The sequence below is a fragment of the Phalacrocorax aristotelis genome, chromosome Z, assembly GCF_949628215.1.
Source record: "Phalacrocorax aristotelis chromosome Z, bGulAri2.1, whole genome shotgun sequence".
NCBI lineage: Eukaryota > Metazoa > Chordata > Aves > Suliformes > Phalacrocoracidae > Phalacrocorax > Phalacrocorax aristotelis.
This window is the reverse complement of record NC_134311.1, coordinates 70,758,806-70,780,831: the sequence shown is the minus strand read 5'-3', so window position 1 is coordinate 70,780,831 and position 22,026 is coordinate 70,758,806. Positions and strand designations below refer to the sequence as shown.

Here is a 22,026-nt window from a genome sequence, read left to right as displayed (position 1 = left end):
CTGGTATGATGTCTGGGCTGCAGGAGGAGGGGAAGGGTGGACAGTATGTACTAGATGACATGTTTTCTCTGTCTCTCCACAGAAAAAAAGCAAAGACCACTTTGGACTGGAGGGGGATGAGGAGTCCACCATGCTGGAAGACTCTGTGTCTCCAAAGAAGTAAGTCCTCCAGGAGCAAGTTAGCTGCCAAGCAGAAGTTGAATGGAGAGCGGGCTCCAGCCAAGCTTGCAGCACAGCATGTCTGTAGGAATAGCTGCCAGTCCTTTGGTGGCAGCATTCCTACAGAGCCTGGTGCCAGGGCTGTGGGCATCCCCTGACCTGGTATTTCTCCCCTGTTCAGGTCAACCGTCTTGCAGCAGCAGTTTAACCGTGTAGGCAAGGCGGAGCTGGGCTCGGTGGCACTGCCAGCCATCATGCGGACAGGGGCTGGAGGGCCAGAAAACTTCCAGGTGGGCACGATGCCGCAGCCTCAACTGCAAATCACCAGTGGCCAGATGCACCGAGGGCACATGCCTCCCCTGGTAAGCTCTCCCTGTGCCCACCACAGGGCACAAACTCCAAAAGGGGCTCATGTTGACCCATCTGTTCTGGTCTGTGGCCAGGTGTTGGCTTGCCATAAAGAGCTGGGCTCTGTGCCGCTGGCCTCATGTGCTTGCTGGCCTGGCTGAGCTGGCATCCTCCTGCACCCACTCTATACCAGACTACACCCTGGTGTTTTCCCCTGGCCAGTGGCCACAGCCTCTCCCTCAGGTTGAGCTGCTCCGAGCTGCTGTGCCTGGCCAGCCCCACCAGTGCCGTGGTTCACAGCACACCCTGGCTTTGATGTCCCCCATGTCCTCTGCAGCCAGAGAAGACCACCAGGAGGCTGTTTTCTTTGGCCCCACTTAACCTGCTGTGGGGCTTGCTGTAAAAGCCTTGTGGGGTCCCACTGCATCTGCTCCGCACTCCCTGAGAGCTGATTAACTGTGAGACTCACTTGTACCCACGTTGGGACAGGGCATTTCCCATTGGAAGGTGCAGAGGGGAGAGCACCTTTTTGCTAGGTGCACCCCACTTTGTGGAGGTGCCTACCTAGAGCACTGTCATCAACAACACTTTACACCATGTTGCAGGGGGGCGTGTGAACCAACTATTTAAGCCTAGATTCTGAGCCTCCGGCGTACCTCATTCTGCCCTTTTTGCAGACTTCAGCCCAGCAAGCACTGACTGGCACCATCAACTCCAGCATGCAGGCTGTGCATGCAGCCCAGGCCACGCTGGATGACTTTGAGACCTTGCCACCCCTCGGGCAGGATGCTGTGAGTGCTGGGTGAAGGCGCGGTGTTGGGAGTGAACCTTGCTGGAGGTTGTGGGCTGGGCTGGGGGAGGCTGGCTGCATTCCCAGAAGGTGTGTCACCAGCTCCTGAGAAGATCTGCCTGCAAAAAGGTGGGATTGTGTCCCACTCTGGGGGCAGGGGTGGATGGGACACTTGATCATGTTGCTTGGTCAGGATGGGCTGGGGAGTTGGGTAGTCACAGCTCTTTCTTCCTTCCTTGTCTTCTCTTTGCTGTACCTATCTGTGAGAGCATGGGTGCAGCTATCCACCATCGCCACATCTTCTGACCCTGTTCTCCCCGTTTCAGGCATCCAAAGCTTGGCGCAAAAACAAGATGGATGAGTCAAAGCATGAGATCCACTCCCAAGTGGATGCTATCACTGCCGGCACAGCCTCGGTGGTCAACCTCACTGCAGGTACGTGGAGGGTTGAAGACGGATGCCCCATTGCTGGAGAAGCCTTGGTCTCTCTTGTCTGGCTAAAGGTCGTGGCCCCTGTCCTCCATCAGACACTGGAGGAGCCAGCCTGCCCCAGCTAGAGCTAAACCAAGCCTGACTGCTGCTAGTGTGCCTATAGAGCTGGACATGCCCCTGCAGCTTGCCCTGCCTTTAGATGCCTGCATGTGCCCAGCCCTGTCCTTCCAGTCCTTGGCTGACCAGCCATCCTTTGGACCAGGAGCATGTTGCCCAGTCACTGCCATACCTCCGGGCACAGCCATGGCATGATGCAGCTCTCCTGCCCGAACTCGGCTGATGTGATCACCTTTTAGGGCTAGGAGCCAGAAGGTCTCCCTCCCCTCCCAGGAAGGAGAACCACATCGGTGACAGGCACAGGGATGATCTTAGAGCATCACTTGAAGCATGTCCCATCCTGACTTGTCTCATTCCTGTGCAGGGGATCCAGCAGACACAGACTACACCGCTGTGGGCTGTGCTGTCACCACCATTTCTTCGAACCTGACGGAGATGTCCAAGGGCGTGAAGCTGCTGGCTGCGCTCATGGAGGATGAAGGAGGGAATGGACGGCAGCTTCTGCAGGCAGCCAAGAACCTGGCGAGCGCTGTCTCAGATCTGCTGAAAACGGCACAGCCTGCCAGCGCTGAGGTGGGAGACAGGAATGGCCGTGGGGCAAGAGGAGGGTGGAAGCCAAGGGGAACCATTGGGTCAAGTTTTACGGCTTCCTCATGAGCCTGGTGTTGATTCTGCCTCATTCCTTGCAGCCTCGCCAGAATCTCCTGCAGGCTGCCGGCCTTGTGGGCCAGACCAGCGGGGAGCTGCTGCAGCAGATTGGGGAGAGTGACACCGACCCTCGGTTCCAGGTGAGTGCACCAGGCGACACCCAGGACACCTGCTCCCTAAAACCATTGGCCTTTGCACAGGACCTGGCAGGAGGGCTTTGGGCCAAAGCTTGGCCAGTGCCCAGCAGTGACTTTGCTGAGGGAGGGGACAGGCCATTGCCCATCTCTGTCCCTAATGCCGCTGTGATATAATGCGTCTTATCTTGTGGATTCCCATGTAGATCCCAGAAAGCCGGCGAGCTTGGATCCTGCCTGCCTCTGACCCAAAGACGGTAAAAGGGGGCTGTAGGCATGGCTTGGTGGTCCCTGTCCTCTCCAATGTGAGGTGTTCCTCTGGGGACTATCAGCTGAACTATTTGGAGAAGGGCTCTTGACAAAAATCTGCTTTTTTGGTGGTTGGCTTTCAGAAGTCCATGCACTCGGGTCACTGCTTGGGCGAGTGCTGCCCTGGGAGTCCTCCATTGCAGCTGCCTCAGCTCCTGCCTGCCACTCCCTGCCTATGGGAGCTGTTTGTGTGTCCCCATCAGAGACCCAGGGTGGCTGGAGCCCCGTGGTTTATTCTGGCTGAGCTGACTTCCAGCCAGCTTGCTTTCCTACAACTGCTCCTTCCAGCACAAGGAAGGTAGCACACCATACTGAGAAGGAAGATCCAGCTGTAGAAACTCCAGAAAGGAGGGTTTTCTGTTCATGGCAGTCTCAACGAGAGCAGGAAAGCCTGGACAGATAGCCAAGGGGAGCAGAAAATCTAGTACCAGGGCAGGAAGCTATGCTCAGCCAGGTGACAGTGCCAGGATAGGGCAGCTCCAAGGTTTGGATTTAGGACCTGGAAGACAATTTGCCCACATGCAGCAGGATGCTCTCCCTGCAATTGGCAGACCCGAGTGTATCTGCTTCCTTCCTTGGGCTCAGCTGCAGCAGTCTGGGGACTCTCGAGTTGGGTGCATGCGCTCTCCGGTCTCTCTTCCTGTCTCGAAAGGTGGTGGATGGTGACAGGAGTGGTCTTGGCTTGCAGGAGGCGAGGGGAGGCTGTGACACCTCTGGCTTGGTGCTGGAGGCTTAGCTGTCACAGGGTGCCGGGCCAATCACTGTGAGCATGCACACAGCCGGAGGGTTGCAGGTGCAGCAGGCAGAGAGCACTGCCCTGTGTACCAAGGTCTTTGCCCTGAGCATATGCTGTCTAGCGCTGGTGCTGCCAGTTTTTACCGGTAGCATGCTGTGGGAGCTAATCCTGAAGTCTGCAGCGTGCAGTCATGTCTGATGCCCTGTGGGAAAGCAGTTTGTCATGTGCTGGTTGCTGCCTGTTTCGTGCTGGCAGGGTGGGCCCCTACCTTCCCTGCCACCCCCAGGGACAGGAGGCTGATTGTCATGTCATACCTCTCCTTTAGGCCTGGGAATGATAGTGGAGATGTAGCCCCTTGCTAACGAGCTAGAAAATAGTTGGCATGCTTGCAGTACAGGCAACCAGTGTGGGCAGCATCTTCCACTTGCCTGTTGCTGGTGTGGTGAGTCCGTGGGCAGGCAGCTGCCCCCGTTGTGGCTCCTGTGCCTGCCACTTGGCTGGAGGGGTTTGTCAGTTTTTTGCCATTTGGCTTTGCACAGGCAGTGCCAGCAGTGCCTTGCAGCATGTTGTCACTGTGGTACAATCGGGGACTCAGTGCGGGTTATTGCCTGTGGAGTGGGCAATGAGCGGGTCATGAGTGTCGGGGTGATGCTGAGGGTTGCCTGAGCTGCTCTGGGCAGTGTTTGTGGTAGTGCTGCAGTGCAGGCTGTGGATCAAGGCCAGGTTACAGCCTCGCTGTCGTCTGTAGCACACAGTAGAGATGGGGTGGAGGTATTGCCAGCCACTCCAGGTGTCCAGTGCTGCTGGTGCTGGGCCAGAGTGGATGAAAGGCCACCAAAAGATCATGTTTCCCTGCTGAATATTTCATGAGAGCCCTGTGGGCGGCTGCTGGTGCTACTGCTGCCATGGCTCCCATGCTGACACTTTGTGTCCCCTCCAGGACATGCTCATGCAGCTGGCAAAGGCGGTGGCCAGTGCTGCTGCTGCGCTGGTGCTCAAAGCCAAGAATGTGGCTCAGAAAACAGAGGACTCTGCACTGCAAACGCAGGTGATCGCTGCTGCCACCCAGTGTGCCCTTTCCACCTCCCAGCTGGTGGCCTGCACCAAGGTAAGCAACAAGGTTAACCCTTGCCTCGGTGTGGCTGCAGGCATCACCTGGCTGGCGGCAGCTCCATGGTGGGCTTGTAGGTGTGCCAGGATGACACATCCTCAGGCGAGTTATTAGGGGTCTGGCACCAGAAGGATGGGCTGCCTCGGTCTAGGGTCACTGCCACTGTGCCCAAGCACTGAAATATTCTCTTTGGAGGAACAGAAGTTGGGGACAGCTGTCCCTGCACAGCTCCTGCAAGGAGCCCACCACACTGGCTGCCCAGCCTTTCTCCTCCTCTCCAGGTAGTGGCTCCCACAATCAGCTCCCCAGTTTGCCAGGAGCAACTGATTGAGGCTGGCAAGTTGGTAGCCAAGTCAGCAGAGGGCTGCGTGGAGGCCTCCAAGGCGGCCACCGATGATGACCAGCTCCTGAAGCAGGTTGGGGTGGCAGCCACGGCTGTCACCCAGGCCCTGAACGACCTGCTGCAGCATATCAAGCAGCATGCGTTGGGCGGGCAGCCCATCGGGCGCTACGACCAGGCCACCGACACCATCCTCAACGTCACCGAGAACATATTCAGCTCTATGGGCGATGCTGGTGAGAGCAGCTGATGGCACCTGGGGCAGAGCATGGTGGATGGGGAACTATCGGGGAGCCCACAGGACTTGCTAACAGGCAACCCTTCCTTTCTGTCCCAGGGGAGATGGTGCGGCAGGCTCGTATTCTGGCCCAGGCCACCTCTGACCTTGTCAATGCCATCAAAGCCGATGCAGAGGGAGAGACAGACCTGGAGAACTCGCGCAAGCTGCTCAGCGCAGCCAAGATCCTGGCTGATGCCACTGCCAAGATGGTGGAGGCTGCGAAGGTCAGTGGCATGGAAGAAAATGGACACTGGCCCCATCTGACACTGCCCCCATCTGACACTGCCAGTGTGGTGCTGTGGTGAGGATGAGCAGCCCCTGGGTCAGGGAGCAGTTCCCAGAGCAAGAGCCTACACTGAGCTGAGGACCTGTGCAATGGACTGGGGCTCCTGGAGCTGTGGGTGATCACAGAGGAGCTGTTAGCTCTTCTGCTGCTGAGCTCTCCTGGAGAGGCTTTGGACAACTCCACTGTAGGTGGCCAGGCTGCCCTCGGGGGACTTCCTGGCATCAGGCCAGAGGACAGCCACTGTTGCAGGAGAACAAGGGACCCAGTGGTGCCTGCAAGGTGTGACGGATTTTCTCTTTCTCCAGGGAGCTGCAGCCCACCCAGACAGCGAGGAGCAGCAGCAGCGGCTGCGTGAGGCAGCGGAGGGGCTCCGTATGGCAACCAATGCAGCAGCCCAGAATGCCATCAAGAAGAAGCTTGTACACAAGCTAGAGGTGAGATGCTGGGCAAGGGGGCCATGGAGGGCAGGCAGGCACGGTTAACGATCGAGACCTGGCCAGGAGCCCCTGTATCCCTGTACTTTCCAGAGGGAAAAAGTCCTTTTTGTCTACAGTGTCCGTGCTGCATCCTGCAGAGACCTCCCCACTGCTCCCTTCCCATCCTGTGTGCACACCGTTTCACTGTGGGATGCCAGGCACCAAGGGTGCTGGGGATGCTCTGGTGTTACAGGCAGAAGCATGAGAAGAGAACTTTAGGGGCAGCTGGGTCCCAGTGCATGACTGGGGGGCTCTGGGCAGGCTGCTCTGCCATTGGTGCTAACCCATGCCTCCCCCCACCAGCACGCGGCCAAGCAAGCTGCGGCATCTGCCACCCAGACCATCGCCGCCGCGCAGCACGCTGCCTCCTCCAACAAGAACCCTGCTGCGCAGCAGCAGCTGGTGCAGAGCTGCAAGGTAAGGGCCCAGGCCTGATTGTGGCATCTCCTGTGCCTCCTGTCCCCATCCCTTCTCCCATCAGCTGTGCTGGGGCTCCATGTTTGGCCACAGTGGGCAGGCAGGACCTTGAGATCCCCATGCAGCTACCCCGGGAGCTGATCTTTTGGTCACTGGTCTTGGATTAGATCTGTCTCCACCCAGCTGAGCTTTTCCAGTGACCCTCCTCTCTGGCAGGTGGTGGCAGAGCAGATCCCGATGCTGGTGCAGGGTGTACGAGGAAGCCAGTCCCAGCCAGACAGCCCCAGTGCCCAGCTGGCTCTCATTGCTGCCAGCCAGAACTTCCTGCAGGTACTCACGCTGTCCGGAGCCTCTCATGCTGGCTCCAGGACAGGCATTACAGCTTTCCTACCCTGTCTGGCCATCCTGAGAAACCTACTGCATGTGTGCAGCAGAGGGATGCTGCATGTTTGTCCCCTCTCACTGCTTTTTCTTTTGGCCTGGCAGCCTGGTGGGAAGATGGTAGCTGCAGCCAAAGCCACCGTCCCCACCATCACAGACCAAGCCTCTGCGATGCAGCTCAGCCAGTGTGCCAAGAACTTGGCTGCAGCTCTGGCTGAGCTCCGAACGGCCGCCCAGAAGGTAAGAGGCTGGGTCCCATCCCACGGTGGGACCCTGACTATGCACAATAGGTGCCCGGTGGCAGGTCATGGTCTCTGCCCCAGCAGGGTGGGCTCAGCAGTCACCCTGCTCTCCTCCATGTCTCCCCGACTGCAGGCTCAGGAGGCATGTGGACCACTGGAGATAGATTCCGCATTGGGCCTGGTGCAGAGCCTGGAGAGGGACTTGCAGGAAGCCAAGGCAGCTGCCCGTGATGGCAAGCTCAAGCCTCTGCCAGGAGAGACGGTGAGAGCACGGGGAATGGTGGCGCAGGGTGATGGGGACGGGCACTGGGGTGGGGGAGCCGTGGGAGTGGAGGCTGGAAGTGCAGCCCACCAGCATGGCCTACCTATCTTCCCACAGATGGAGAAGTGTGCCCAGGACCTGGGGAACAGCACAAAAGCCGTCAGCTCTGCCATCGCTCACCTCCTGGGAGAGGTGGCCCAGGGCAATGAGAACTACACAGGTACTGGCCTCCACGCAGGGGCTGGGAGAGGGGAGGGGGCCATGCCAGCAGCTGCTGACCTCTCCATTCCCCTCAGGGATCGCTGCCCGAGAGGTGGCCCAGGCCCTGCGCTCACTCAGCCAGGCCGCCCGCGGCGTGGCAGCCAACACCTCTGACCCGCAGGCGCAGAGCGCCATGCTGGAGTGTGCCAGCGACGTCATGGATAAAGCCAACAACCTTATCGAGGAGGCGCGGAAGGCGGTGGCCAAGCCTGGTGACCCAGAGAGCCAGCAGCGCCTGGCCCAGGTAGGGAGAGCAGGGACCCCAGTGTCCCCCGCCAGCCCACGGGAGGGGCATGGGGCTGGCCGAGGGATGGTGACTGCTCTTTGCTTCTCTGCAGGTGGCCAAGGCAGTGTCGCAGGCACTGAGCCGCTGTGTCAACTGCCTACCTGGGCAGCGGGATGTGGATGCTGCCATCCGCATGGTGGGAGAGGCCAGCAAGAGGCTTCTCACAGATTCGGTGAGCTGAGCAGGGGCGGGAGGGGAAAGTGGAAGCCTTGTAGGGATGCAAGCCAGTCCATCCAGACTGGCCTCCCCTGCAGCATATCCCCAAGCAAATGCCAGACCTTCATTCTCCATCTTCATCCTCCTTCCTGCCTCTTCTAACTCCTCTCCCTGCCTCCAGTTCCCTCCCAGCACCAAGAGCTTCCAGGAGGCACAGAGCCAGCTGAACCAGGCAGCTGCAGGGCTTAACCAGTCCGCCAACGAGCTGGTGCAGGCGTCACGTGGCACCCCTCAAGACCTGGCCAAGTCCACTGGCAAATTTGGACAGGACTTCAATGAGTTCCTGCAGGCAGGAGTGGAGATGGCAAGCCAGTCCCCGGTGAGAGCAAACACCCATTGGGTGATCATGGGTTTGGTGAGAGGTTTGGGGTGCCTGGGAAGGCAGGTGACTGCAGGCAGCATGGCCAGGCTGCAGTGGTTAGGGTGGCTGTGGCCAATGCAGCTGGTTAGACGGGGCCTGGGGCTGGGTAAACCTCAGCAGCAAGGAGAAGACGGCTTGGGTTTGTTCACCAAGTGTTACCGCCCTATCCTTGCTGTTGGTAGATGAGTTAAATGAAGGGAACTGGCTCAGCTTGAAAACCACTGGAGACGACTTAGGGTGGGCATGGAGCTTAGAAACCTGCTGCAGGTACCTATTCTTGGCTCTTTGCAGAATAAGGAAGACCAGGCGCAGGTGGTGTCGAACTTGAAGAGCATCTCCATGTCCTCCAGCAAGCTGCTGCTGGCTGCAAAGGCACTCTCTGCTGATCCCGCGGCCCCCAACCTCAAGAATCAGCTGGCAGCAGCAGCACGGTAGGAGGAACTGCCCTCTGTGAGGTGTAGCAGTGAGTCCAGGTGGCAGAGCTGGCATTGATCCATGGGTCTTTCTCCCCTGTCCCTGGCAGGGCTGTGACTGACAGCATTAACCAGCTGATCACCATGTGCACCCAGCAGGCACCAGGCCAGAAGGAGTGCGACAATGCCCTGCGGGAGCTGGAGGTGAGAAGCCATGTCTTGATGAGGCAGTGGGGGGGGCTGAGTTGGCTGGGTGCTGAGATGGTTGGGAGGGAGGAGCTGCACCCGTCTGTGAGGGGCAGGAGGGAGCAAAGACGAGAAGTAAGTGGAGGGCACAGAGTCTTCCCCTGGATGTGACACCTGTGTCTCTGCAGACGGTGAAGGAACTGTTGGAGAACCCGACCCAGACCGTCAACGACATGTCCTACTTCAACTGCCTTGACAGTGTCATGGAGAACTCCAAGGTGAGCCCTGAGCTGGGGGCGTACATTTGGGGAAGGATCGGAGGTTTGGGAAGGATGTGGGGTCAAAGGGAAAAGTGCCTCGTCCTGTGTAGAGGAAGCACAGTAAGCTGTGAGCCTGGGAGCACTGCGGGAGCGGGAGGTGGTCCCCATAACCAGTTCATGGTGTTTCCTGCAGGTGCTGGGCGAGTCCATGGCTGGCATCTCCCAGAACGCCAAGAACAGCAAACTGCCTGAGTTTGGTGACTCCATCAGTGCCGCCTCCAAAGCTCTCTGTGGGCTGACGGAGGCAGCTGCCCAGGTAAGACACTCTCCATCCCAGCCCTGAGCATTATCCATGGTGTGTGTTGCTGTATGCACCCCTTCTCTTCCTCTCCAAGCCTGGCCCTGTGGGACAGTGCTCCCAGCCTCATCCACAGCCCATGCCTGCTCTGAGCCTCGCTGCTGTGTGCAAGCTCTCCCTCACTGCCTCTCTCATGCTCCTAGGCTGCCTACCTTGTGGGGGTCTCAGACCCCAACAGCCAGGCTGGACAGCAGGGCTTGGTAGACCCTACTCAGTTTGCCAGAGCTAACCAAGCCATCCAGATGGCCTGCCAGAACCTGGTGGACCCTGCCTGCACCCAGTCCCAGGTGAGTATGAGGTGGGGCACTGTTATGGGCACTTTTTTGCACGTAAGGGAGTGTGAGCCTAGTTGGAAGAGCTGCATCCCAAGAGTTGGCCAAAATTATGGCTAGTGTCTCATCAGGCCCCATCAGCTGTATTGGGAACCAGCTGGCAGCTTTGATGCAACAGTGACAGTCCAGATGAGGGGCCGTATGTGTGTGCAGGACCTTGGTGATCCTTCCTGGGTCACAAGAGGGACCCCTGTGATCACTGGTGCCCCATGTGGGTCTGGTGGGAAGGGAGGGCTGCAGGTATGGGGAGTCGGTGGATCCTGCTTTACTCTGCTTTTCCCCACAGGTTCTGTCAGCAGCCACCATTGTAGCGAAGCACACCTCAGCCCTGTGCAACACATGCCGCCTGGCCTCCTCCCGCACCGCCAACCCTGTGGCCAAGCGCCAGTTTGTCCAGTCAGCCAAAGAGGTGGCCAACAGCACAGCCAACCTGGTGAAGACCATCAAGGTGCCGTCTCCCTGGTGGGGCACTGTGGTGGGGATGGGATTTGGGGTGTGGTGAGGGTTGGATAATGCTCTGGTCTCTCCACACCAGGCCCTGGATGGTGAGTTCAACGAGGAGAACCGGGAGCGGTGCCGCGCAGCCACTGCTCCTCTCATAGAGGCTGTGGATAACCTGACAGCCTTCGCCTCCAACCCAGAGTTTGCCACTGTTCCTGCCCAGATCAGTCCAGAGGTGGGATGCTGCTGGGGCAGGGAGGATGTGGCCTGGCTGTGACACAGTCTGCTGTAGCATGGGGAGGATCTGTGACTCCCCTTGAGCTTGGGATGGAGTCCCAGTGCGGTGCTGGTGCCTTGCAGGGGTGTGGTGGGGAGATAGCAGCAAGCCTTGGGCTTTGAGGGGCTGCTCTGGGGTGAAGGTTGGGGAAGAGGGAGTAGCTTCCCATGCAGAGTCCCTTGGCTCACCAGCCTGTTGTCTCCCTGTGCAGGGGCGCAGAGCCATGGAGCCGATCATCTCTTCGGCCAAGACCATGCTGGAGAGCTCTGCCGGCCTCATCCAGACTGCCCGCTCTCTGGCTGTCAACCCCAAGGACCCTCCGCAGTGGTCGGTGCTGGCTGGCCACTCTCGCACTGTCTCAGACTCCATCAAGAAGCTGATCACCAACATGAGGTGAGGAGAGCCCTGTCCCTGCTGGCATGTACCTCTGCTCTGAGCAAGCGTCCCTAGGGATGTTTTGGCTCATCATTTCCTTGGCTGTGGCCGGCAGGGGGAGACAAGGGATGGGATGGAAGATGCCATCCCTCTTGTCCTGCACTGGACCTGCTCCTCCAGCCCTGGCGTGGGTTGATGGGAATGCATGCCAGAGTGCCTGGGCTCTGTACCCCAAAGCCTGGGAGTGGGGTCCTGCCCCTCACCAGCACCAGCCAAGGCTGGGGGCAAAGGGGTGGCCTAGCACCTAGTGCTGGGTTGATCCATCTGTCAACAGGGACAAAGCTCCAGGACAGCGGGAGTGTGACGAGGCCATTGAGGTCCTGAACAAATGCATGCGGGAGGTGGACCAGGCCTCCCTTGCTGCCATCAGCCAGCAGCTTGCCCCCCGAGAGGATATCTCCCAGGAGGTGGGTCAGGGGTGCATTGCTGCAAGCTTAATGGGGGTGGATGTCCTTCCCCCCAGTCCCAGGGACACATGGTGACGCCAGCCCTGCTGCAGCCTCATGTAACCACCTCTCTTTGCAACAGGCTTTGCACAACCAGATGATCACGGCTGTCCAGGAGATCAGCAACCTGATTGAGCCCGTGGCCAGTGCGGCACGGGCCGAGGCCTCACAGCTGGGGCACAAGGTAACATGATGAGGCACTTGGTGCACGTGGAGGAGCTCACGGTGGGAGGAGAGGCACAAGGCAGTTGGGGCTGGAAGCTGTTTGGTGCTGATGCTGCTCTTCCCTAGGTGTCCCAGATGGCTCAGTACTTTGAGCCGCTCATTATGGCGGCTATTGGCGCTGCCTCCAAAACGCCCAACCACCAGCAGCAGATGAACCTCCTGGACCAGACCAAAACACTGGCTGAGTCTGCCCTGCAGATGCTGTACACGGCCAAGGAGGCTGGTGGGAACCCCAAGGTGAGCAGGAGGGGCACATGTCAGTGGCATGCTCCCCTTCACGTGTGAGTGCTTCATGGTGCACATATGTGTGCCAGAGAAGGAACTTCGGGTATGTGTGCAGCATCCCTGTCAAGAGGGGAGCTGCTGCCCGCCTTCCCTCACTCCAGCTTGTCCTTGTAGCAAGCTGCCCATACCCAGGAGGCTCTGGAGGAGGCTGTGCAGATGATGAAGGAAGCGGTGGAGGACCTGACCACAACCCTGAATGAGGCAGCCAGTGCTGCAGGTGTTGTGGGGGGCATGGTGGACTCCATCACCCAGGCCATCAACCAGGTGAGGGAAGCATGGAGAGGACCTGGCCAGGGCTGGGGGTGGGAGTCAGGAAGAGTCAGGGTAAAACTCTACAAGGTCTTTGGGCTGGAGCTGGAGCCAGAGTCTCTTGATGGTCTCTTGCAGCTGGACGAGGGGCCAATGGGTGAGCCAGAGGGGACCTTTGTGGACTACCAGACCACGATGGTGAAGACGGCCAAGGCCATCGCAGTGACTGTGCAGGAGATGGTGGGTGCAAGCAAGCCTGTCACTGCAGAAAGCACTGCCTGTCACCCAGGCAGACGACCACCCTCCTTGCTTGCCTGCCTGTCCCAGATTAAGGCCCCTCCAACTCCTGCTCTTCTTCCTTCGACAGGTCACCAAATCCACCACCAACCCAGATGAGCTGGGCATACTGGCCAACCAACTCACCAACGACTATGGGCAGCTGGCGCAGGAGGCCAAGCCAGCTGCGCTCACTGCTGAGAATGAGGAGGTACGAGCATGGGGGGCAGTGCTGGAGCATGCCATGGGGCAGAGCAGGGTCTGCTGGGGTGTGAGAGCAGAGGACAGGGATACTTGAACCTCCTGTTGGAGCTGGGGACAGGCAGCATTCACACCTCCCCTGCAACATGGTGTGGCCATATGGAGCAAAGCCGTGTTTGCTTTTTCCCCCTCCTGAGTGGGAGGACTGGGAGAGAGGAGCTGGGTGGGGTGGCTGGTGTTGCCCAGTGGGTATCACAGATGTGGGGCTCAGTTCCCTGCTGCCTCTCTCATGCACGAGTTCCTCTCCAGATTGGCTCCCACATCAAGCGCCGAGTGCAGGAGCTGGGTCACGGCTGTGCTGCCCTGGTCACCAAGGCTGGAGCCCTGCAGTGTAGCCCCAGTGATGCCTACACCAAGAAGGAGCTGATAGAGAGTGCGCGCAAGGTTTCTGAGAAGGTGAGCAGCCTGGAGGGAGGGGTGATGGTGTGGCGAGGGATGCTGGATTGAACCATGTGCCCTTGGAGCTGCCACGCTAGGTTCTCCCCTGGTCCTTTTGGGCTCTACTGGCTCTGTCAGCCACGCTTACCCTGCCCAGCTGGTGGGGTGGAGGATGGATCCCCTTGTCCAGGCACCACAACAGCAGCTGGTGCCATGATGGGTGAGGGCGATGTCCAGGTTGCTGCCTGCCAATGTGCCGGTGATGGCCTGCCAGGGGAGACTGATATACAAACTGGTGACAGCGCAGGGCTCTCCAAATCAGCTCTTGCAGTGTTGGGTGTAGTGTTTGCTGTGTCTCCAGCCAAGCCTGCAGCTCATGCTGGGTGATCGATCTCCCTTTCTTTTGCTGATGTGGTGGAAAGCATCCTGTCCATCAGCCAATCTAAAGATCATACTTCTGAATAACAGCTGAAAATGTGGCTAAAAAACTCAGTTGATAAGGCAACAATAGGGCAGCAAGGCTTGTAAGCAAGAGTACGAAAGCAAAGCACTTGTTCATGGTGCTTGGCACATGCCTGCATGCTCAGGACCTCCTGCAGGTCCTTTGTGCCAAGATTGCTTTCCATCAGGAAACGTGCTCTCCTATGAGCGCTTGCCCAAGTACAGAAATTGAGTTTAGCAGCTAAAGAAGGAATGAGCTGCGATGTTCTGATGCCCATCACACAAACCTTATTCATTTGGAAACCTGCAGAGTCCAATATCTCCTGGATCCCCAAAATCAATATGTACAGGGTAGAAATAAATAAATGGAAGTTAAGGAGTGGTGTCCAGACCACATGATTCCCAGTTCCCCTCCTTGGTGTGAAGCAGCTCCAACCTGAGAGGTGTTGGAGGATGTGTGCGGTGGGGGTTGCCTGAACCTGCTCTGCTCCCCAGTCACCCTGCTCGTACCCCACAGGTGTCTCATGTGCTGGCAGCCCTGCAGGCTGGGAACCGTGGGACACAAGCCTGCATCACAGCAGCCAGCGCTGTTTCTGGCATCATTGCCGACCTCGACACCACCATCATGTTTGCCACGGCAGGAACTCTCAACCGGGAGAACTCGGAGACCTTTGCTGATCACAGGTACCCGCACACCTCGTCCAGCCTCTGCTCAGCCAGAGAGGAGAGGTCAGACTGTGCCCCATTGTTTCCTGTCTTTCTGAGCTGTGGACCCGCTCCAAGGAGAGCTGCAAGTCCAGGTCATGCTGACTCTTTCCCCTGCAGCTTGTACATACAGAAGGCAGGGTCCACAGTCTCTCTGCACCCCAAGGACCATGTGGGCACGTAGAGGGCTGTGTCCTCTCTGACTCCCTTCTTCTCCCCAGGGAGGGCATCTTGAAGACAGCCAAGGCGCTGGTGGAGGACACCAAGGTGCTGGTGCAGAATGCCACGGCCAGCCAGGAGAAGCTAGCCCAGGCTGCCCAGTCCTCAGTGTCCACCATCACCCGCCTGGCAGAGGTGGTGAAACTGGGTGCTGCCAGCCTGGGATCTGAAGACCCAGAGACTCAGGTGGGTTGAGAGGTGAGGGGTGAATGGAGGCTGCTCGTAACTTGCTTGAAGGAGCTGAGGGTTGAAGGTGTGTGTTGCTCTAGGCTGGACTCTGCGTGTCATGGAGAGGGCTGGCTGGGCTTTGGCTTGTGCTGGCTGCGCTGTATACTGTATACATGTGTACCATGTGTCCTGGTGTGCCCAAATTTCCCATTGCTGGGCCACACCATCCCCAGCCTGAGTGCAACTGCAGCCATGCCATTGTCCTGGTCTTTCTCTCCCCAGGTAGTCTTGATCAACGCTGTGAAGGATGTGGCCAAAGCACTTGGGGATCTGATTGGTGCCACTAAGGCAGCTGCTGGCAAAGCTGGGGATGACCCTGCTGTCTACCAGCTGAAGAACTCTGCCAAGGTCTGAGCTGGGTGTGATGGGGAGGAAGGGATGGGGCAAGGGGGCTGGAGAAAGAGAAGCGGGGCTTCTCTGGGTGTCTGGGGGCAGGAGGACAAGTGCAGAGCAGTCAGGGCAACATGCGGGAGGAAGGGGCACATAAAAGGTGGGGCACAACACGCAGAGGAGGGGTTGGTGGGAAAACAAGATGAGGTGCTGTGAGTATGCGGACAGGGCTGTTTTGGACCAAACCATGAGGGAGGGACAGGTGCCGGCAGCATCCCAGAGCTCATGTGGGGCTTAACCTGGCTCTCTTCCCTTCCACAGGTTATGGTGACAAATGTCACTTCCTTGCTAAAGACAGTGAAGGCCGTCGAGGATGAGGCCACAAAGGGGACACGGGCACTGGAGGCCACGATAGAGCATATACGCCAAGAGCTGGCAGTGAGTAGAGCCACGGTGCTGCGGCTGCTGTCCCACTTTCCGGCTGCCCAGTGCCTCACTGCTGCCTCTCTCCTCACAGGTCTTCTCCTCCCCTGTGCCTCCCGCCAAGGTCTCAACCCCAGAGGACTTCATCCGCATGACAAAAGGCATCACGATGGCCACAGCCAAAGCAGTGGCTGCTGGCAACTCGTGTCGGCAGGAGGATGTCATCGCCACGGCCAACCTGAGCCGCCGTGCCATTGCAGATATGCTGCGTGCCTGCAAGGTGGGGCTGGGGGGGCACGTGGGTCTAGCACAGAGACAGTTTGTGGGTGGCTGTGGGTGTTGGCAGGGATGGTGCTGAGAGTGAATCGGGGCTTCCCTGTCTCTGGGTTTCAGGAAGCCGCCTACCACCCAGAGGTGAGTGGAGATGTGCGGCAGCGGGCGTTGCGCTTCGGCAAGGAGTGTGCTGATGGCTACCTGGAGCTGCTGGAGCATGTGCTGGTGGTAAGTGTCCCTGCCCCAATTCCCAGGGAGGGCAGAGGCTGCCCATGGATGCCAGGGTGCTCCTCAAATCCCCAAGGTCCTCTGGGCTCTGGACCTCCTCTGGCTGAGGTCTTTGCATAGCCCCCTTCACTGCCTGTGCTGACACAGCACATGGCTGAGCCCTTGCCGTGGAAGCAGATGGCAGAGAGGTGAACAGGCTCTGAAGAGAGGTATTTGGCTAACAACAGATGGAGATTAACTGGAGGAGATAAACAGATGGAGGCTGGAAAAATTCAACAACAGGGCAGCAAAATCATTGAGCAGATTCTAGTAAAAGTGGTGAGAGCAAGAAACTTCAGGCGGTCTGAAAACAGCTTAAGGTCACACAGAGTGGGAGACAGACAGTACCCACAACAGCAGAGGTTCTGACTGCAAGCGCCAGCTGCACCCTTTTGATCTGGTTGTCTACTGAGTCTTCTCAGGGACTTCAGCTGGCTGCTTTAATTAGCTGTCGTACAAGATGAGTGTAGTTTACAAGAAACAAATTAAGACCATAGAATGGTAGAAATGATTTAGTGAGGTCCTTCCAGCAGTTCGCATTCTTAACAAGATCACAGAGGTAGAGTCAAGGGGTGCTGGAGGGATGCACAGAACCAGCCTGAGGAGTTGCAAGAACCCTCAAAACAAGGTCAGGACAAAAATGGAGGGCGAGTCAGCTCTGTAACAAGGTTTCACTAAGCTGTTTAGAAGGGCTTGGTGAGAGTCTGCTGTTCAGGTTCACCAGATACAAGGCAGTGTTGCTCAGACTGTGGTTTCCTGCAGGGAAAGTGCCTTTAGGCAGAGGGTAATCTGCACTGGCAGCACAAAGAGGAGGTGCGCAGGAATTGATGGATAGAAATTGAAGCTGGATGGAGGGCAAGTCAAAGGATAGTTTTATCTGAAGGAGGTAGCTACTGGGGTACAGTTCCAAGGGGAGCAGTGAGTTTTCCATCCTCTGCATTTAGATCAAATGTCTGTCTGGAAGATGCTTTATCCGCACATAAGTCACAGCAGCCAAGGCTGAGTGCTGAGGAGAAATTCTCTGGCTGACCTGTTGTTAACAGGTGATTGGGCTAATGACTTAGTGTGGCAGTGCCCGAGGTCAGCCTATTTGCAGGAACACGCTATTCCACTGTATTTTGGGTATAATCAGGCAGCTGCTGTATGACATCTCTTGAGTATCATATGTTGGCACATCCTATTAATTGTTCGCTGGAGGTACATCTTAGTAAGCTCACAGCCTCTGGCATGCCTTCAGCTCCAGAGACCATTTAGCAGTTTTAAACATGTTGTCAGAGCAGATAGCAGACTTAATAATGTGTCATTTAGTCTGAATGTGCTTACAAGGGCAAACCAGCCGTCGCTGTGTGCCATCAGCCTGGGGACATCGAGCCATGTGCAACTCCAGTGACTTTGCTGGGATGGCCCTATGCAAGTCCAGAATAAAGCCACAACTCCCACCCAGCTCTGCAGCACTCTGGTTTGCAAAGGCAGGAACAAAGCTCATAGGTTCCATTTATCAGAGTGCAGCAGGTTCCTGGAAAGCTGTGAGCAGGAAGGATGTAGGGGAGTGGGTGGGGAGATGGCAGATACAATGCTGCCTCGCTCTGCAGCAGCAGCAAGTCCATTGCTGTCAGCTGGGTCCCCACAGGAACCAGTGACTTGCACAGAGTGTGAATAAGCGTGGTTAGGGTTCGAGGGGGAGGGTTATTTGACTCGGGATGGATAACATGGCTCCTGGCAGAGGAGTGGGAAAGCCTGCATATTTCACTGGGGAGGGGAAGGACTCTGTGGGGACTTGGTATTTGGTAATGATAGGTCTCTCCCTCCAAAAGCAGAGAGATCTGGTGGCTGAAGACTGCAGTGAACCAACTCAGGGTGGGGAGAAATAAGGTGTAAAGGGGTGCAGGGAGGAGAGCAGCTCTGTGGCTGCTCTGGTTGTAGGTGGCTCCTCTGGCTGTGGGAGCCTGATCCAGGTGCCCCAGCTCCCCTGGCCCTGCGAGGCTGAAGTATGAGCTGATGATGGCAGCACGGCTCCCCACCTGGAACCTCTGATCCTCATTCAGACCTCTCCTCTTGGCTTCCCTTCACCCCCCACTGGAGAGCACCCACCTTCCCCTGCCCTCCCTGTGCCCCCAGCGCCCACGTGTCCCAGCCAGGGCGTTCACTGCTTTCTTTTCTCTCTTCTCCCTCCCTCCCTGTCAGCCGGTGAGTAAGGCGACATTGGGGTGCCTGCTGGTGTCTAACCTCAGCATGAGCCTTGCACACGGCGTGTCTGCGTGCCCAGCCCAGTGCTGGGGTGGCACTTGTGTGTATCCACAGGGACCCCGGGGTCCATGTGTGTGCGTATGTACTCACACCCGCTCTAGCTGATGGACAGCTGCCGCCTGTGCAGTGCGAGTCGGGCCAGCGGTGAGCTCTGCTCGTGTGTACAGACCCTGTGTGCGTGCACATGCGTGTGCTGTGGTGTGTGCATGTGTCCCACTCCACCCCAGTGAAGCACCCTCATGGCTGTGCCGGCCACCTTGTCCCGGTGGTGCCAGCCCTCCTGGTTGGGACATGGCTCCAGGGTGCCCCCCTTTGCCCAGCTTGTGTTTGCAGACGAATCTCCAAAATGGGGGACAGCAAGGGGAAAATGATTTTGTGGGGGAAGAAATCCTGGAGGGGGTAGATGCTGAGTGCAGGAAGGTTTGTGCTGAGGGTCTTGTGTCTCTGAGATGTCCCTGAAGCTGTGGATGCAGAAGGGCTGAGGAAGCTTATCCTCCCATCCTCAGGCAGGAGGAGACCAGCCAGGGTCACTTGAGAAAGCATCACAGTCAACGCCTGAAGTGTACACATGGGGGGGAGCTGGGGGATCCACTGTCTTTCCCTGGGGAGCGCACCCTGGACAGACCTATGAACAATGAGCACTGTACCAGGAACTTACATCTGCTCCTTCCCGCAGATCCTGCAGAAGCCAACTCATGAGCTGAAGCAGCAGCTGGCAGGCTACTCCAAGCGCGTGGCCAGCTCCGTCACCGAGCTCATCCAGGCTGCTGAGGCCATGAAAGGTAAGGAAGGATCCTGCTCAAAGGGGCAGGACCGAGGGGTGGGATTAGGGTGGAGGGCTCAGCAGCTGGTGGAGGAGGTAGGGCAAGTCAGAAATGAGGCTGCACACAGGTTTAAACCTGCCTTGCTTCCCATTTTCTCTAGGGACAGAGTGGGTTGACCCAGAAGACCCCACTGTCATTGCTGAGAACGAGCTGCTGGGGGCAGCGGCTGCCATTGAGGCTGCAGCCAAGAAGCTGGAGCAACTGAAACCAAGAGCCAAGCCAAAGGTAGTGGTCCTGAGCCCTGGCTGACCCCTGTGCTCAGCTTGGGGTGTGCTAGAGCCCTCCTGCCTGTGCTTCAGCCAGGTGTGAAGCCCCATCTGAAAGCCAGTCCCTCTTCCTGCACTCCTGGGCCCTCCCACATTCCCAGCTGGAACTTCCTTGGGCAGCCTGTACCCTCCTGCATCCCACAGCCCTTAATCCAGCTTTATATGAGCCCCTGCAGCCGTTATCGTTGCTCTGCTCTCCCCTGCCTGGGACTCACACCCTGCTTTTGCCCGCAGCAAGCAGATGAGAGCCTGAACTTTGAGGAGCAGATCCTGGAAGCAGCCAAATCCATTGCTGCAGCCACAAGTGCCCTGGTAAAGGCAGCCTCAGCTGCCCAGCGAGAACTAGTGGCCCAAGGAAAGGTAAGGCTGGAAGAGGGAAAGAAAATATAGGGCTGTGTTGGGTTCTCCCTTCTCCCAGGGCTGCTCGTAGCTCTCGTGCCCCATTGCAAGGGGGGCACAGGGCAGTGAGCCTCACTCCTTCTCTCCTTCCTTGCAGGTGGGCGCTATCCCTGCCAATGCAGTGGATGATGGACAGTGGTCCCAGGGACTCATTTCAGCCGTGAGTATCAAGGTCATGCTGAGGGGATGGGGGGGACCCTCCTCTTGGCTCCTGCTGCAAGGCTGAGGATGCTCTGTCCTTGCGCTTCTCCTCAGTGGAAGAAGCAGTCATGCCTCTTGCTCCCTCTCCCACCACCTGCAAAAATGGTGTGGAAGCTTGTTGTCGCCATCCCGTGCCCCACAACCTCTGTGGGCCAGTCAGGGCATGCCCTCCCTGGGAGAGGTTCCTGTACCCTCCTTGACAGACTGTCTCGCTGCAGGCACGCATGGTGGCTGCTGCCACCAACAACCTGTGCGAAGCCGCCAATGCAGCAGTGCAGGGCCATGCCAGCGAAGAGAAGCTCATCTCATCTGCCAAGCAAGTGGCTGCCTCTACAGCGCAGTTGCTGGTGGCCTGCAAGGTGAAGGCTGACCACGACTCGGAGGCCATGAAGCGGCTCCAGGTGAGTCCCAGGCTGCCCTTCCAGCCCCACCAGGTTGAGGGGTAGGTGGGAGTAGGGCGAGGGCACTAGGGTGCTCCCCAGGGCTCATGCTTCCTGCCTGTGTGTCATCAGCAGGGAGCTCTGGAGCACAGGCTCCAGATTGCTTGGGCTTCACTGCTAGCTGCATGCCAGGCGTGTGAGTGATGCTGGGCTGCTGAGCCTGGCAGCTTTCAGGGATGATGAACTGGCACAGGAATGCCTGACATGCAGTCGCTGCATCAGTGGCATTCAAGAGGTTAATGTTTGGGGGCATGTTTTGTAGCACCCTTAACCCTCAGAGGTTGTGGCACACAAGAGGCTAATGCCCATGCATCGAAGGGGTTAACATGGGGTCCCAGTGCGGCTGGTCCCTCAGGACCAAGGGATGGGGAGGGTCTGCAGGGCTGCCCCCCAGTCCCTGCCCCACGGCTCAGACAGGAGCCAGAGCCCGGCTGGGAGCAGCAGCGCCTGAAATGGTCATGAGTGGCTGACAGCCGGGTTGTTCTCTTACATCAAGGCAGCGAACCATGTAAAGGAATCCCTGCCTGCAGCTTCCAGCACGCCTGGCTGCCTCTCCTGCCTGCCAGCCTGGCCTGGGGCAGGGGTTCCTTCACCTGCCCTGGAGTTGGGGCTTACACTGCTGCTTCCCCCTCTCCCCGCTGCAGGCTGCTGGTAATGCGGTAAAGAGAGCATCGGACAATCTGGTGAAGGCAGCGCAGAAGGCAGCTGCCTTCCAGGAACATGATGAGACAGTGGTGGTGAAGGAGAAGATGGTCGGGGGGATTGCACAGGTGAGGAGCAGGGCCACTCTGATGGGGCAGGGGCAACGGGCTCCCGCCGCAACCTGTGTGTGCCTGTCACAGGAGTATGGACTACAACCTACCAGCACAGGGCATGTCTCCAGAGAGCCTTGCAAAAATGCTGCAGGTGCCCCTGTCCCACCCAGCACCAGTTAAAACACTGTGGCTTCACCCTTGTCTTGCCATGTGTAGCAGTGGGCACAGGCAGTGATGGTGCATGCTCCCAGGAGTGTAACACCCTGGCTTCTTGGTGCAGTGCCCGCACCATCCCAGAGTCCATGATGTGTGAAGGGCAGAGCATCGGGTAAGGCATGAGAGCTGCCCAGTATGGGGTGTCACATGTCCCGGGGTTGCCTCCTGGCTGCAGACTTGCAGCTAACAGGGCATGTGGGGCTGGCCCCCAGGAGCTCGGCTGCTTCCCATTATCTCCAGAGGACTGTGGTCCTGCCGCAAAGATAACAGCCCTCGTGCCCAGGGCCATGCCAGCCCAGGGAGGCCTTGGCTGTGACTGGGGGGAAGCAGCAGCCAGGGAGCTTGGCTCTGGGCTTGATGATGCCCTTTTGGAGGCAG

General features: G+C 58.1%; 1 protein-coding gene across 3 annotated transcripts in view; it reads left to right on the top strand.

Annotated features, from left to right (window-relative positions):
• TLN1 (talin 1) overlaps nucleotides 1-22,026 on the top strand; it is a 35,253-nt gene that overhangs the window by 11,991 nt on the left and 1,236 nt on the right. For 2 of the 3 annotated variants that reach the window (XM_075078809.1, XM_075078808.1), the window contains exons 12-57: nucleotides 83-159; nucleotides 341-521; nucleotides 1,185-1,298; nucleotides 1,624-1,732; nucleotides 2,211-2,419; nucleotides 2,536-2,634; nucleotides 2,835-2,885; nucleotides 4,614-4,781; nucleotides 5,066-5,360; nucleotides 5,462-5,628; nucleotides 5,996-6,124; nucleotides 6,470-6,583; nucleotides 6,800-6,913; nucleotides 7,070-7,204; nucleotides 7,340-7,468; nucleotides 7,586-7,688; nucleotides 7,765-7,973; nucleotides 8,068-8,187; nucleotides 8,353-8,550; nucleotides 8,884-9,023; nucleotides 9,116-9,209; nucleotides 9,380-9,469; nucleotides 9,645-9,767; nucleotides 9,953-10,096; nucleotides 10,428-10,589; nucleotides 10,677-10,817; nucleotides 11,071-11,252; nucleotides 11,569-11,701; nucleotides 11,823-11,924; nucleotides 12,032-12,202; nucleotides 12,365-12,514; nucleotides 12,638-12,739; nucleotides 12,867-12,986; nucleotides 13,286-13,432; nucleotides 14,373-14,539; nucleotides 14,782-14,965; nucleotides 15,230-15,355; nucleotides 15,659-15,775; nucleotides 15,855-16,040; nucleotides 16,154-16,261; nucleotides 19,224-19,329; nucleotides 19,472-19,596; nucleotides 19,872-19,997; nucleotides 20,134-20,196; nucleotides 20,456-20,638; nucleotides 21,322-21,447. In XM_075078809.1, coding sequence (XP_074934910.1) covers nucleotides 83-159; nucleotides 341-521; nucleotides 1,185-1,298; nucleotides 1,624-1,732; nucleotides 2,211-2,419; nucleotides 2,536-2,634; nucleotides 2,835-2,885; nucleotides 4,614-4,781; nucleotides 5,066-5,360; nucleotides 5,462-5,628; nucleotides 5,996-6,124; nucleotides 6,470-6,583; nucleotides 6,800-6,913; nucleotides 7,070-7,204; nucleotides 7,340-7,468; nucleotides 7,586-7,688; nucleotides 7,765-7,973; nucleotides 8,068-8,187; nucleotides 8,353-8,550; nucleotides 8,884-9,023; nucleotides 9,116-9,209; nucleotides 9,380-9,469; nucleotides 9,645-9,767; nucleotides 9,953-10,096; nucleotides 10,428-10,589; nucleotides 10,677-10,817; nucleotides 11,071-11,252; nucleotides 11,569-11,701; nucleotides 11,823-11,924; nucleotides 12,032-12,202; nucleotides 12,365-12,514; nucleotides 12,638-12,739; nucleotides 12,867-12,986; nucleotides 13,286-13,432; nucleotides 14,373-14,539; nucleotides 14,782-14,965; nucleotides 15,230-15,355; nucleotides 15,659-15,775; nucleotides 15,855-16,040; nucleotides 16,154-16,261; nucleotides 19,224-19,329; nucleotides 19,472-19,596; nucleotides 19,872-19,997; nucleotides 20,134-20,196; nucleotides 20,456-20,638; nucleotides 21,322-21,447 — 6,339 coding nt within the window. The remainder of the gene's footprint in view (nucleotides 1-82; nucleotides 160-340; nucleotides 522-1,184; nucleotides 1,299-1,623; nucleotides 1,733-2,210; nucleotides 2,420-2,535; nucleotides 2,635-2,834; nucleotides 2,886-4,613; nucleotides 4,782-5,065; nucleotides 5,361-5,461; nucleotides 5,629-5,995; nucleotides 6,125-6,469; nucleotides 6,584-6,799; nucleotides 6,914-7,069; nucleotides 7,205-7,339; nucleotides 7,469-7,585; nucleotides 7,689-7,764; nucleotides 7,974-8,067; nucleotides 8,188-8,352; nucleotides 8,551-8,883; nucleotides 9,024-9,115; nucleotides 9,210-9,379; nucleotides 9,470-9,644; nucleotides 9,768-9,952; nucleotides 10,097-10,427; nucleotides 10,590-10,676; nucleotides 10,818-11,070; nucleotides 11,253-11,568; nucleotides 11,702-11,822; nucleotides 11,925-12,031; nucleotides 12,203-12,364; nucleotides 12,515-12,637; nucleotides 12,740-12,866; nucleotides 12,987-13,285; nucleotides 13,433-14,372; nucleotides 14,540-14,781; nucleotides 14,966-15,229; nucleotides 15,356-15,658; nucleotides 15,776-15,854; nucleotides 16,041-16,153; nucleotides 16,262-19,223; nucleotides 19,330-19,471; nucleotides 19,597-19,871; nucleotides 19,998-20,133; nucleotides 20,197-20,455; nucleotides 20,639-21,321; nucleotides 21,448-22,026) is intronic. The other variant, XM_075078810.1, reaches the window with a different exon arrangement.